Source organism: Megalobrama amblycephala, linkage group LG16, assembly GCF_018812025.1.
Source record: "Megalobrama amblycephala isolate DHTTF-2021 linkage group LG16, ASM1881202v1, whole genome shotgun sequence".
Lineage (NCBI taxonomy): Eukaryota > Metazoa > Chordata > Actinopteri > Cypriniformes > Xenocyprididae > Megalobrama > Megalobrama amblycephala.
The window spans coordinates 37637359-37653407 of NC_063059.1; the positions used below are offsets into that span (position 1 = coordinate 37637359).

The following is a 16049-nucleotide window of genomic DNA, read 5'->3' on the forward strand; positions in this document are numbered from 1 at the left end:
CCTCCTTCTTATATAAATCTCATTTGTTTAAAAGACCTCTGAAGTACAGGCGAATCTCAACATAACACCGACTGTTACGTAACAGTTGGGCTCATTAATATGTACGCCCCCAATATTTGCATATGCCAGCCCATGTTCAAGCATTAGACAAGGGCAGAACGTCTGGATGTGCACAGCTGAATCATCAGACTAGGTAAGCAAGCAAGAACAATAGTGAAAAATGGCAGATGGAGCGATAATAACTGACATGATCCATGATATCATGATATTTTTAGTGATATTTGTGAATTGTCTTTCTAAATGTTTTGTTAGCATGTTGCTAATGTACTGTTAAATGTGGTTAAAGTTACCATCGTTTCTTACTGTATTCACGGAGACAAGACTGTCGTTATTTTCATTTTTAAATACTTGCAGTCTGTATAATTCATAAACACAACTTCATTCTTTATAAATCTCTCCAACAGTGTGTAATGTTAGCTTTAGCCACGAAGCACAGCCTCAAACTCATTCAGAATCAAATGTAAACATCCAAATAAATACTATACTTACGCGATTAGACATGCTGCATGACGAACACTTTGTAAAGATCCATTTTGAGGGTTATATTAGCTGTGTGAACTTTGTTTATGCTGTTAAAGGCAAGCGCGAGCTCCGTGGGCGGAGAGCGTGAGCATTTAAAGGGGCCGCAGCCTGAATCTGCGCATATTTAATGATGCCCCAAAATAGGCAGTTAAAAAAATTAATAAAAAAAAAAATCTATGGGGTATTTTGAGCTGAAACTTCACAGACACATTCAGGAGACACCTTAGACTTATATTACATCTTTTAAAAAGACGTTCTACGGCACCTTTAAAGGGGACCTATAATGCCCCTTTTAACAAGATGTAATTTAAGTCTCTGGTGTCCCCAGAGCCTGTATGTGAAGTTTCAGCTCAAAACACCCCACAGATCATTTATTATAGCATGTTAAAATTGCCACTTTTTGGGGGGTGACCAAAAACACACCGTTTTTGTATGTGTCCCTTTAAATGCAAATGAGCTTCTGCTCCCAGCCCCCTTTCAAAAAGAGGGCGGAGTTTCCACTGCTAATGCAACAACAAAACAGGACAATCTCACACACTGAAAAGTAAGCTGGATATAAGCTGGATCACAAACAGTTGGTACTGATCCATCCTTGAGTAACAACTTTTTAGCAAAACCTGTTTGGTATTATCCCTTTGTACAAAGCAGTCTGGTGTAAAATAATTTGTGCAGACATAAACAGAATTAGGTATATGTGGGCGCATTCCCTTTAGAAATAAAACTAATCCACTGCGTCTTCAGTTGCTCAGATGACGGGTTTCATGTTAACCTGACCACTATCAGGTGCATTTCTGAAGAAATAAACACACAATGCCAAGCATCAACACAAAGGGAAATCCACACTTCAAGCGAACTTCCTTCCTGTACCAACACGATTTAAACCACTTGGTTTGATGGTCTTAATGGATATTTGCTGGTCTCTCAGTCTGGATAAACTGGCTTTTAGCTGTTGAAAAAGTGCCCAAAATCCCTCTAAAACCATCAAAAATATAGCTGGAATCTAGTTTGGTGTCTTGTTAAAACCATTTTAGGTTGGTTTAAGCTCTTAAATATGGAAAAAGCAAATGCTTACAATCCCAAAAAGGCTGGATTCAGGTTGACCTGACCACTATATCAGATGCATTTCTGATGTGCTGTGGTGTGCAAAACAAGCTTGACAGAGGGTTCTTGAGGTGCTTTGTTAAAAGTTGAACTATTTTTAGCTCGACACGCCGTCTTCAAACGCAATGCTTCTGATAGACGACTGAGTCATGACACAAAAAAATGTCTGTCTGCATGTTTATTTATGTCTATAGAAGTTGCGCTTAAAAGGGGATGAAGGTTTTAACGTGCAAACTGTCTAACAGCTGTCAGCATGCTAATAAAAGCACCACCACTAAAAAAAATATAAAACTAGTCAACTAGTAGTGAAGTAAAAGATAGAGGCCTTTCTCTCAAATAGAAATCGAATACTTTCTACCACAGTAGCTGTGCATTCAGATGAACAAATCAACTGAACAGAAGTCTCATGATTTATAATACAGGACTGGAGTGAGTGTCTGTTTCATAAAGATTGATCATCTGAACAGCCGCATGGAGAGAGAGAGAGACAGCCAGCGGGGGAAAATAAACAGAATGAATGCACTAGGACTTAAAAGAGCACAGAGAGAAATGCGCCGTCAGATCATGTGATTCAGGCTTCACTGCGGTTCATAAACACATGCTGTGATGGTAAAGCGCAGAAGCACGATCGTTAAAACATGACAAAGGGACGCGCCGCAGAACAATGATACAGCAGAATCACTTCAGCCCTTCAGGCTCATACTGCCTTCATGTCACGTCAGAATGATTGTACTTATACTTGTTCTGCTATCGCTAAAAAAATCCTGTCTTTGTCAATATGTAAAAACTTTAACAAATAAATGCAGACTTCTTTCAAAAACATTAATAAATCTTACCGAGCCCAATATTTTGAACAGTAAAGGTCCGTTTACACCAAGAGCGTTAACTATAACGATAACTATATTTCCGTCCACACCAACGAATGATAACGGTCTGTTTATTCTAAGCTTACGTGCTGCGGTTTCAAAGTGTGTAAAACATGTTTTTGCTGTTCTTGTTGCATTTACACGGCTTTAACCAGCAGATGTCCTCGGCATGCTATGTTTCGAGTGAATAGCTAGTGTAATCGATCTAGGCTACATTTACACGTGGGCGGCTATTTTCATAAACGGACATTTCAACCCCTCCGGTTTCAAAAATAACATCGTGCACACATGTCAGTTTTCAGAAAAGTGTTCATTTACACGTACCCGTGTATACAGGTGCTGGTCATATAAATAGAATATCGTGAAAAAGTTCATTTTTTTATTGTAAATTATTTTAAAAAATGAATATATATACTAGATTCCCTACATGTAAAGTAAAACATTTCAAAAGTTTTTTTTTTTTTTTAATTTGTTGATTAGAGCATACAGCTAATGAAAGTCCAAAATCCAGTATCTCAAAATATTAGAATATTTACATTTGAGTTTCATTAAATGACCATCTCTACAGTATAAATTCCGGGTATCTCTTGTTCTTTGAAACCACACTAATGGGGAAAACTGCTGACTTGGCAATGGTCCAGGAGACAATCATTGACACCCTCCACAAAGAGAGTAAGTCACAGATGGTCATTACTGAATGTGATGGTTTACAGAGTGATGTATCAAAGCATATTAAATGCAAAGTTGACTGGAAGGAAGAAATTGGGTAGGCAAAGGTTCACAAGCAACAGGGATGATCGCAAGCTTGAGAATACTGTCAAGTAAAGCCGATTCAAACACTTGGGAGAGCTTCACAATGAGTAGAATGAAGCTGGAGTCAGCGCATCAAGAGTCACCACACTCAGACATCTTCAGGAAAAGGACTACCAGAAGCATCAACGTCAGAAGCATCTTACCTTCGCTAAGGAGAAAAAGAACTGGACAGTGAACAGTGGTCGAAAGTCCTCTTTTCAGATAAAAGTAAATTTTGCATTTCATGTTGAAATCATGGTCCCAGAGTCTGAAGGAAGACCGGGGGGGGGTTGACTCCTCCACATTGTCATCTGCAATTTTTAAATGCTCGAGCCCTTAAATTAGAATGGATTCTGATTGGCTGTCAGTGTTTTATCGTTCAAAAGCTGGAGAAAAATCATTCTGAAAGTGATCCCAGCGATTATCGTTTCTCTATCGTTTATCTATCGTTATCATTATAGCTGTGGAGTGGACAGTGCTATTCTTTTATATTTAGAATGATTATCAGAACTATATAATTATCGTTATCTTTATAGCTATCATTCTTGGTATGAACAGGCCTTAATGCACATGAAACGAGAATCATCCTTTACAGCAAAAACTAACAGCCAACTGAAAGGGAATGAGAAATGTTCACAGAACTGAAGACCGAACTTGCCAAATCCTCTACTGAACACTTTTAGCATCAAAGACGTCTCCTCATATAACAAATCACACACACCGCAAGCCGAACGGCCTGTTAATGTGAAGATCAGCAAGCAGAGAATGACAAATCAGACTGTAAATGTTCCTCTCACAGCAACAAATGATCCGTGAGTCCAAATCTCTCTCTAGTCCATCTACAGAATAATATCCCACCAGACAGTGAAGCACTACTAATGTACCATTACTTACACATGAAATTGTGAAGTGAAAAGGTTGACGGCTGCTTTAGAAATGGATACGTTGCAAGTTTCTTGACTGAATCCTGTAGTGGAGAGACTGTTAAGTGGTTAGACAGATGTAGATGAAATCAACAATGAAGTCAGAGCAGTGGCACAGTTGTTAATGGCTGATTCATTAAGCTGTGGTGCTCATCTAGAACAGTCAAGTTTAAGTCTCTCCCCAGTCATTTCCAGTAATCGATTGCGTTTGTTGTATAAGGAGACGCCAAATGGAATAAAGCACTTGCATTCTACGCCTGTGTTTAAAGAAATAAGTATTAATATCAGCAGATAGTCTAAATTTGTCATTCAAAAAAGGAAAACCAAAACTAGGGCCCTGTTTACACCTGGCATTAAGATGCGTTTCAGTTGATCGGATCACAAGTAGACGAGGCAGACACATAACCGTTTACACCTGGTGTTTTAATCTGTCTCTTTTGTCCACTTTCAACCACTTCTGTTCTGATTTCCTCAAGAGGAGGGTCTATGGATGGGTAAATGTATGGGCTTTTTCAGATCTTTCAATCTAATGGACAAAATAAACTCGCACAATTTACATATGAACACGCCTGGATACGACGGAGAAGCAGCTTTAGTTTCTACTTTGACCACACTGAACGCTGTGAGTGTGTGTTAGAAATCAGAAATGGTGAGAGAACATTGTGCTTGGTACGCATTTCATCTTCAAACCAAACTTGGGTCTTCAGCCGACAACTTTAAATCCTGTCTGGCTAGCACGCTTTCCATAATGTTTACTCATTAGGTCAGTAGGCGGAGAGTAGGTGGTCTTTGTGGTGTTCGAAACATTGGACTAGTGTTGTCACGATACCAAAATTTTGACTTCGATACGATACCCAACTTAAATATCACGATACCGATACTTAAACGATACTATGACAAAAAACCTAAAACAGCAGGAAAACTAAATAAATAACATATGACAGAACTTCTTTCTTCACCAGTGTGCAGGCTGATACTTCTGGATTTGAGCTTCATTGCCATGAAGTTAGAGTTAGATTTAATATAATTTTTAATGTTTATTATTGACATGCTCAATAAAATTGTAAATTATTTGCTGTTATGCTTTTTTTCATGTAGGTGTTTTTGACAGTAAGATTATTGTAAAAATTAGATTACTGTAAATAATTAGAGCAATGTTATTAAAGCATAAATTGGTTTAAAATAACTATATACCATTCTCATATTTATGTATTTTTAAATTAATTTTATTTTTTATATCACTTATTAAACTTAGACTCAATAATACACCTCTTTGCGGAGGTCTGCTTACACGAGTAAAATAAATAAATAACACATTTAATGTTTGAGAGCATAAACATAATGCTGGTATCACATTCACTAACCTGTCGCTCTTTAAATTCTTTGTACAAATCGGGATGTTTGTCGGCAAGATGCTTTGCCAAGTTGGATGTGTTGGCTTCCTTCGCTTGCGTTATTTTGTAACATTTTTGCAGACGGGCTTTGTGGTGTCCGTGGGCTTGCCCTGACTGTCGGTAATGTAAGAAAAATTTTTCACTTCGTGCGTCTGCTTTCTCAACAATTTGTGGACGGTCTGCAAGAGCACCTGTATTTGCAACCAAACCTCTCGTTTCGTCACCATAAAATCCGATGCGCAGTTGAGACGCACTCAATGTGCTTTAGAAGCAGCGCGCTGCACGCACACTGCCCCCTGCTGTCGCACTTTAAGAAATACAGCTGGCACTCAAAGTACCGGTACTAATAAATTGAAGAACCGGACCGTTTTTAAAAGCAGGGTATCGCGATACCTTTCTAGTACTGGTATATCGTGCAACACTACATTGGACCACATGAGCGTCTACACTACGCAAGCAATCCAGTCTAATGTGTTTTCGACTACCTCTGGAAGTAGTCGAAAGTGGACAAGCTCAAAATCTTTTACAACTTGAATTTAGTGTCGCCCATGTAACCCCTCCTGTTCGAACCATCCGCTCTAAGCGGGACTTGAACCCGGGTCCGCTGGCATGGGAGGCGGGCACTCTAACAAGGAGGCTTAAGACTGCAGTCTCTAGTGTCAGTCACTAGAGCGCCTCGGAAGTGAGGTTTACATGCACAGCTCTTCCCGGCCTACATCTGTTACACTCACCCCAGTAAACCTCACTCCCTTCCGGGTCACGGCACCAACGTAACCCCTCCTGTTCGAACTGCCCTCTTACAATTTTGAATATCAATCATGCTGATCACATTCCACGTGGCTCATTATGAAAATATCCATGCATTGGAATGCTCAGTTAAGATGATGTAAAATTAGAACAGCCTTCTGCCTGCCTGTGCTGTCTTGACCTCTTTGCTCGCTTTCTTCACTTTCGCTTTTATTCTCGTGCACTGACCCGTTCTCTGAGCTGAAAAGCCAATCAGAGTTCTCTTTCTCACCAACAGCGTCAATGCCGATTCAACATGTTCAATCAGCCAAAAAGCCCCCAACGGGGTCCAACTAGTGCCGATGGTGCGGAACACATCCCAAAAATTGGGCCGCCTGATGTTGGCTTGGTGTATCAAGGCCTTAAGAATAAGCATTTTCACAATGTCAGGTGATTTTAGAATTTTTAAAATACAAAATATAGTGACCCCAAAAAGTGTTTGGACACTTGCAATAGCCACAGTTAAAATGCATGAATGACAACGCATTATAAAGTATCAAGCTAAGTGGCAGTTATTGTCAGCACAAGCCTTTTACACTTTTCTGAGTCATTTTTGCAATGACTTTTAGCCTCACCAGTTTGTTTTTCTGAAATGTTTTGCTTGAAAAGTGACAGTCACACTTAATATGAATGTCAGTGCATTATAAAACATATCAAACAAGTTGCATATATTTAAAAATGAATATACAGTATATTGCACAGTTTTAAGACTCATAATGGTCCTGAAAAGCCTAATCGCAGAGCAAGGTCATGTTTAACTTGGTCAAAATCATTCATATATTCAGAGCATGAACAGACCAAACGTGAATTAAATTTATTAAAGATACCCTGCATTAAATTCAACAGTGTGTGTGTGTATGTGTGTGTGTTTGAGTGCACACTAAAGCTGATTATGGATTCCTTTGCATTCCCCGTCTGCCCTCAATGCAACTTTCTCCTCTTTAATAAAGGCCAGAGAGATGGTGCTATGCAAAGAGGCAGACACATGTCTATGCATGCCAAAAGCAATCTTCTCCAAGCTCCCGGCGAGACCCCGAGTCCCACTGTCTCTGCAGACCCAAAGTGCATCTCTCTGCATGGCCCTGACAGCCAACCAACAGCAACACACCCCTCAGATCCAGAACCAACTCACTCCGCACATCAGAGACACTCAGAGTCCGGGCTTATAATGTGAGAGATCTAGTTTTATCATGCTGCGCCACTTGCTTGCAGATCAGACGGGGTGTAAAACTTATATTTATATTGCATTTAATTGGTAGTGCAACCAGATTAATTCCAAAAATGTTTCGCGAGTCATATTTCTGCATGAATAATGGAGACGCAAAACATCAGGATATGCAAATACTGTCATCGCTGATTGGTGCAACAGCTTGGAGCATATTCAAACTGTGTGAACTGCACTTAGCAACAAAAAATGTGACAACAGCAGCAAATGTGCAAAGCTTCACAGTGAAAACAGACAAAATGGACTGATTTCTAAACTGCTGCATCCAATTAGAATAAGAAAGAATCGTTAATGACTTGACACATGAATAATAAGTATATAAGATATTTGCATTTGAGAAGCCAACATACTGGAAACATTTGTGATTATTGTGAATGCATTTGCATTGACTATAATGTTCTGGAAAATTAAAAACTGAACAGCACTTGCTTATTTTGATGAACGTGGTGATAAAAATATACGGCTGCTGTAAAGCATATCTGCACATTTAAGAAGATCAAGTACCATTTCAGCTCATTTTCTAAAAGTGGCCCCTGAGTAATTTGAGTATCCCCGCAGTATATTATTCTTCTCACAAAGAGAAACACACACGTAGGACGTTTAGAAACTGAGACACAGAACCAGTCTGAACCTTCCTGGCAATGGACATTTATCAGAAAACATCCATTTTTCTGCTTCCACTACTAAGGTCTAAACTCAACAGTGCTTTTCTGAGATGAGATAAATAGGGAACGGGTTTCAGAAAATAGTTTCTCTATGTAAATATGGAAAGTCGTGTGGAATCTGATTGGTTCCATCATCTCAACACATCCATCAACCCGTCCGTCCAATGAAACAACTGTGACTGTATCCTGCATCGTAAACTGCAGCTTGGAGACATGAAAGAATAACTACAGACACTCTCACATCTAAATGCGAAATTGTTATGTCTGTCTGATACTTCTCAGATAGAGACCATCTTCTGAGACCATTGTCGCCTCCAAGATTTGGTTAATTATGCCTCATAATAAAGCAATTAGGATGCAAAAGAAAATCAGACAACCTCTGTTTTACTGTCACCCGTCTCAGTGCAAACTAATTATCTTCAAACCCCCACCACAAGATACGCTGCAGACAGTTCATTATCACAGACAGATGGATAGATGGATATAAAGACAGACATATGGTTGGATGGATAGATAGATAGATAGATAAATAGATAGATAGATAGATAGATAGATAGACAGGGTCATGAAATAAATGTATCAGTGTGACACGACAAATTGCAGAATGATTGAACTGTATCCGCCCCTCCGTTTAAAAACAGCACAGATGACAGATGGTGAAGCGTTTCTGCAGTGAGATTCTTCTCGCTCAGAGTTCAGAGTTTCGAAGGCCTGCAGTTCTAGATTTGGTGAGCGTGAACGAAACCCACGCACAGACAGGAAAAGTGTCCCATCGTTCTGGGCAGAGCTGCACAAGATCCAGGCTGATATCTTGAAACTATCGGACTACTTACCTTTCCATAGTCGTCAAACTCAGCGAAGAGCTCCGAGTCGTCGTCTAAACCATCTCCTGACGTCTCCACAATCAGACCCACCCCATCGTCAAGAATCTCCTCTGTGGAAACACAATTAACTGCATGACTATGACGTCACATGCTAGTTTTCTGGATCGAACCTTGTGACATTTCTCGATGATATATGCAAATATTTTGGAGATTGTTTGTGCATTTCTGATCAAGGACTCCCAAAGAAGACTTTTATGTTGTTTATATTTACATTTTAACGCATGCTAGGTAGCAGAGTTATTGAAGCGTTACCGATGAATTAAACCGATGAATTAAATGGGTCAGCAGAGGCCTGACCTCCCCTCACCCTGACTCTGAGAGAAGATGTCCGTGTAGAGGTTGTCCACTGCGTCAGAGCGTCTCGGCGGCAGGAAGCAGAGCTGTCGGCGGTCAACAGGGGGCAGCGTGTTAACGGTGAGAGAGAGAGAGACCTGAGCGAACGCCACCTTCATGTCAGCAAAGGTCAGAGTGCGCGCATCCTTCCGGTTCAGCTGTAGAATCTCATCTCCCGCATTCAGACCTGCAAACATTTTAATGTGGTAATATTTCAGGAATAATTGTCGCAATCATAGATGTTTCTTGAGATATGCAAAATGGATAAAATATTTTATTAACTGCTTGTACACAGTTAATAAAACGAAAAGCAAAGAAGGAATTAAAGAAGCTTAACCGAAGACAAACAGAACTGTAAAGCAAAAACTTAAGCATCAGAAGTTTTTAGTCCTAAAGATTGATATCATTCAATTCTTAAGACACAATATTATTTTATTGTGCACGATTCATAAATGCATGTTATTCAAAAGAAAAAGAATGTTTGTATATGCCAATTTTTCATTGCTCTGTAGTTTGTCCTTCTTATGCAAGCTTGTTACTGCCACTGAATAAAAAATGAAAAAAACTCGCAATTGCAATTATAAAGTCAGAATTGTGTGATATAGTCGCAATTGTGAGTTATAAAGTCAGAATTGCGAGAACATAAACAATTGCTAGTTAAAAGTCAGAATCGCGTAATATAAAGTCAGAATTGTGAGTTAAAGTCAGAATTGTGTGATATAAAGTTGCAATTGCAAGTTATAAAGTCAGAATTGCGAGGATATAAACAATTGCAAGTTATAAAGTCAGAATTGCAAGGATATAAACAATTGCCAGTTATAAAGTCAGAATTGCGTGAGATAAAGTCAGAATTGTGAGAATATAAACAATTGTGAGTTATAAAGTCAGAATTGCACGATATAAAGTCAGAATTGCGTGAGATAAAGTCAGAATTGCGAGAATATAAACAATTGCCAGTTATAAAGTCAGAATAGTGAGAATATAAAGTCGCAATTGTGAGAATATAAAGTCAGAATTGCGAGAATATAAACAATTGCCAGTTATAAAGACAGAATTGCGAGTTATAAAGTCATAATTGTGAGAATATAAACAATTGCGAGTTATAAAGTCATAATTGCACGATATAAAGTCATAATTGCAAGAATATAAATAATTGCCAGTTATAAAGTCAGAATTGCGTGATATAAAGTCAGAATTGTGAGAATATAAAGTCGCAATTGCGAGTTATAAAGTCAGAATTGCGAGAATATAAAGTCGCAATTGCGAGTTATAAAGTCATAATTGCGAGTTATAAAGTCAGAATTGCGAGAATATAAACAATTGCCAGTTATAAAGTCAGAATTGCACGATATAAAGTCATAATTGCAAGAATATAAACAATTGCCAGTTATAAAGTCAGAATTGCGAGATATAAAGTCAGAATTGCGAGAATATATAGTCGCAATTGCGAGTTATAAAGTCATAATTGCGAGTTATAAAGTCATAATTGCGAGAATATAAACAATTGCCAGTTATAAAGTCAGAATTGCGAGTTATAAAGTCATAATTGCAAGAATATAAACAATTGCCAGTTATAAAGTCAGAATTGCGAGTTATAAAGTCATAATTGCAAGAATATAAACAATTGCCAGTTATAAAGTCAGAATTGCATGATATAAAGTCAGAATTGTGAGAATATAAAGTCGCAATTGCGAGTTATAAAGTCAGAATTGTGAGAATATAAACAATTGCCAGTTATAAAGTCAGAATTGCGTGAGATAAAGTCAGAATTGTGAGAATATAAACAATTGTGAGTTATAAAGTCAGAATTGCACGATATAAAGTCAGAATTGCGTGAGATAAAGTCAGAATTGCGAGAATATAAACAATTGCCAGTTATAAAGTCAGAATAGTGAGAATATAAAGTCGCAATTGTGAGAATATAAAGTCAGAATTGCGAGAATATAAACAATTGCGAGTTATAAAGTCATAATTGCACGATATAAAGTCATAATTGCAAGAATATAAACAATTGCCAGTTATAAAGTCAGAATTGCGTGATATAAAGTCAGAATTGTGAGAATATAAAGTCGCAATTGCGAGTTATAAAGTCATAATTGCGAGTTATAAAGTCAGAATTGCGAGAATATAAACAATTGCCAGTTATAAAGTCAGAATTGCACGATATAAAGTCATAATTGCAAGAATATAAACAATTGCCAGTTATAAAGTCAGAATTGCGAGATATAAAGTCAGAATTGCGAGAATATAAACAATTGCCAGTTATAAAGTCAGAATTGCGAGTTATAAAGTCATAATTGCGAGTTATAAAGTCATAATTGCGAGTTATAAAGTCATAATTGCGAGAATATAAACAATTGCCAGTTATAAAGTCAGAATTGCGAGTTATAAAGTCATAATTGCAAGAATATAAACAATTGCCAGTTATAAAGTCAGAATTGCGAGTTATAAAGTCATAATTGCAAGAATATAAACAATTGCCAGTTATAAAGTCAGAATTGCATGATATAAAGTCAGAATTGTGAGAATATAAAGTCGCAATTGCGAGTTATAAAGTCAGAATTGTGAGAATATAAAGTCGCAATTGCGAGTTATAAAGTCAGAATTGCGAGAATATAAACAATTGCGAATTATAAAGTCATAATTGCGAGTTATAAAGTCATAATTGCGAGAATATAAACAATTGCGAGTTATAAAGTCAGAATTGCGAGAATATAAACAATTGCGAATTATAAAGTCATAATTGCGAGTTATAAAGTCATAATTGCGAGAATATAAACAATTGCCAGTTATAAAGTCAGAATTGCATGATATAAAGTCATAATTGCAAGAATATAAACAATTGCCAGTTATAAAGTCAGAATTGCGAGATATAAAGTCAGAATTGCGAGAATACATAGTCGCAATTGCGAGTTATAAAGTCATAATTGCGAGTTATAAAGTCATAATTGCGAGAATATAAACAATTGCCAGTTATAAAGTCAGAATTGCGAGTTATAAAGTCATAATTGCGAGAATATAAACAATTGCCAGTTATAAAGTCATAATTGCACGATATAAAGTCATAATTGCAAGAATATAAACAATTGCCAGTTATAAAGTCAGAATTGCGAGATATAAAGTCAGAATTGCGAGAATATAAACAATTGCGAATTATAAAGTCATAATTGCGAGTTATAAAGTCATAATTGCGAGAATATAAACAATTGCCAGTTATAAAGTCAGAATTGCGAGAATATAAACAATTGCGAATTATAAAGTCATAATTGCGAGTTATAAAGTCATAATTGCGAGAATATAAACAATTGCCAGTTATAAAGTCAGAATTGCATGATATAAAGTCATAATTGCAAGAATATAAACAATTGCCAGTTATAAAGTCAGAATTGCGAGATATAAAGTCAGAATTGCGAGAATACATAGTCGCAATTGCGAGTTATAAAGTCATAATTGCGAGTTATAAAGTCATAATTGCGAGAATATAAACAATTGCCAGTTATAAAGTCAGAATTGCGAGTTATAAAGTCATAATTGCAAGAATATAAACAATTGCCAGTTATAAAGTCAGAATTGCATGATATAAAGTCAGAATTGTGAGAATATAAAGTCGCAATTGCGAGTTATAAAGTCATAATTGCGAGAATATAAACAATTGCGAATTATAAAGTCATAATTGCGAGTTATAAAGTCATAATTGCGAGAATATAAACAATTGCCAGTTATAAAGTCAGAATTGCGAGTTATAAAGTCATAATTGCAAGAATATAAACAATTGCCAGTTATAAAGTCAGAATTGCATGATATAAAGTCAGAATTGTGAGATATAAAGTCGCAATTGCGAGTTATAAAGTCAGAATTGTGAGAATATAAAGTTGCAATTGCGAGTTATAAAGTCAGAATTGTGAGAATATAAACAATTGCGAATTATAAAGTCAGAATTGTGAGAATATAAAGTTGCAATTGCGAGTTATAAAGTCAGAATTGTGAGAATATAAAGTTGCAATTGCGAATTATAAAGTCAGAATTGTGAGAATATAAAGTTGCAATTGCGAGTTATAAAGTCAGAATTGCGAGAATATAAACAATTGCGAATTATAAAGTCAGAACTGCGAGAATACAAACAATTGCGAATTATAAAGTCAGAATTGCGAGAATATAAACAATTGCGAATTATAAAGTCAGAATTGCGCGATATAAAGTCAGAAATGCAAGTTATAAAGTCAGAATTGCAAGATTTTTTATTAGTGGCGAAACCAAGCTTCCATACGTTCTGGATCCATTAAAAATACAATTAACTACAAAAACTGCAAAAACAGAAGTAAAAAATACAATCGTCTGTCTCATTATGGTTATTGTCAGCTAAAACCAAATCTAAAGCTAAAACTGAACCAAATCTTTTTTCAATCAATCAATCTCCAACATATGCTGTTTAACTTTGAAAAAATGTCACACAAGTAATATAACATGTCCTGTTCACACTGATGTGAAGGCCGGCATCAAAATGAATAGATGAAATAAAAAAAGAGATTGTCTCTAGCTTTTCCATTTCGCCTCGCCTCTTTTCTTCAGCTTGCGGGTTTGACCCAGTTCTCTGGGCGATGTGAAATGTCAGCAATAAGCCAGTCGGACCTGATCCTGCCACCCTGATCACCCAGACATCGCTCAGAGAGAGGAGGGTCTTATTCAGCATGTTGACAGTGTCTGGATGTCCATAAGCCTGCTTTGATGGCCATTTAAAGGGGCCGTATTCTATATTTTTCTCTTAAATCCACTTATAATATTAGTGAAGAGAGTAAGAGAAATGTTAAATATGCTTCTAATACATGCAGTATTGTAATATAGTTCAGTGCAATTTAAAATGAATGGTTTGTTGTTTATATAGAGAGCTCTAAACTTTGATTTTAAAATGAAATGGGCCATTTTTGCTACTGTATCTTTAAAGTTTCTCTCAGCAAAGTGCTTTTTGTAAATGCTCTACAAAATCTACGAGCATGGAAAATCCTGTTTTGCATGATATGTTTCCTTTTAATGCATTGCGTTCTTCATGCAGGTGAGCTACAAGTATGGCACATCAGTGAATCCGACTTTAATCATCTCTCTGATTCCTTCTATCTTTTGTTATTATTCAGAGTTTAGAGAGGCTGAGGATAAATCTGCAATCTTTGGCTCTCAAAAACCCCATAGAGCTGACAACATGTTACATAACACCAAGAGCACAGCACAGATATCACAGCAATTACGTACAGCTTCATTTCTAAGCAGCAGCAGAACAGACAGAGAGAGATGGTGTGTGTGTGTGCGTGAAAGAAAAAGAACAAACCAAGATACAGGGGTGAAAAAGAGAAAGAGAATGTAATTAGGAGGTGAAACGAACTAATGAACCTTTAGCGAAAGCTAATCCTCCAGCTCTCACGTCAGTGATATAGAGCTGCTGCACGCTGTCCTCCTCCACCACAGAGATAGAAAAACCTGAGAGACAGACAGAGAGATGAAACGATAGAAGTCATAATCAAGTACAATCATGGATCAGCCTTTGAAGCATTTGAACACAACCTCTCACTTACAAGGTCAAATTTAAAAGGTCTATTCACCTAAAAATTAAAAGCCAAGTCAAGTCATCTTCATTTATATAGCGCTTTTCACAATACACATTGTTTCAAAGCAGCTTCACGGTGACAATAGGAAAATTCATATCGAGCTAAAGTTGGCACTGGGGTCTTGATTGAATCACTTCCGTTGTAAAAATGGTTAATTATTACTTTAGGGGCCAGTTTAATGACGCCTTTCCTACTGAAAACCAAAAAACTTTAATGCATTCTTGCTGTCATCATTTACTCTCCATCGAATTTTTGGTTTTTCCATGGAGCACAAAATTAGTTTTTGCAGAATGTATATATTATTTTTTTTTGGTGTTCTATACCTTTAAGTGCTACTGCCATATACAGACATGTGTTTATAAGCATGTTCTCTTCAGTATTTCCCACAGCTTCTGATCAATTACTTTTTAAAGATTTTATTACAGGCGCATGCAGTAATTGCATGCAATAAATACAATTAAATACAAAAACTGCAAAAATAAAATACACACAATTGCTTATGACTTATTGTTCTTGTAAAACTAAAACTATTAAAAATCACTTTTGGTTACTGAAATAAAATAAATCACATGAAAATTATAAGCTTAAAAAAGTAAAAAAAAATTGCCTTGGTAACTAAATGACTTGAAGTTGAAGTACTAATATTACTAAAACTAAATAGAATAAATTAAAACTAAAATAAATTAAAGCAAAAATAACAAAATAAAATAAAATAAAATAAAATAAAATAAAATAAAATAAAATAAAATAAAATAACATAAAATAAAAGCTTGAAAAAGTAAATATTTTGCCTTGGTAAATAAACTTGTTGAAGTTGAAGTACTGAGATTACTTAAACTAAATAGAATAAATTAAAACTAAAATAAATTAAAGCAAAAATAACAAAATAAAATAAAATAAA

At 36.4% G+C, this 16049-nt stretch overlaps 2 protein-coding genes across 4 annotated transcripts in view; one reads left to right on the top strand and one right to left on the bottom strand.

Moving 5' to 3' along the window:
* The window catches only part of LOC125248560 (NACHT, LRR and PYD domains-containing protein 12-like), a 1264817-nt gene that overhangs the window by 196657 nt on the left and 1052111 nt on the right, over positions 1–16049 (top strand). The gene's annotated exons all lie outside the window — the stretch shown is intronic.
* The window catches only part of tiam1b (TIAM Rac1 associated GEF 1b), a 109313-nt gene that overhangs the window by 20002 nt on the left and 73262 nt on the right, over positions 1–16049 (bottom strand). For 2 of the 3 annotated variants that reach the window (XM_048160512.1, XM_048160511.1), the window contains exons 14-16: positions 14934–15020; positions 9526–9738; positions 9168–9268 (exon numbers count right to left, since the gene is read on the bottom strand). In XM_048160512.1, the coding sequence (XP_048016469.1) occupies positions 9168–9268; positions 9526–9738; positions 14934–15020 (401 nt within the window). The remainder of the gene's footprint in view (positions 1–9167; positions 9269–9525; positions 9739–14933; positions 15021–16049) is intronic. The other variant, XM_048160513.1, reaches the window with a different exon arrangement.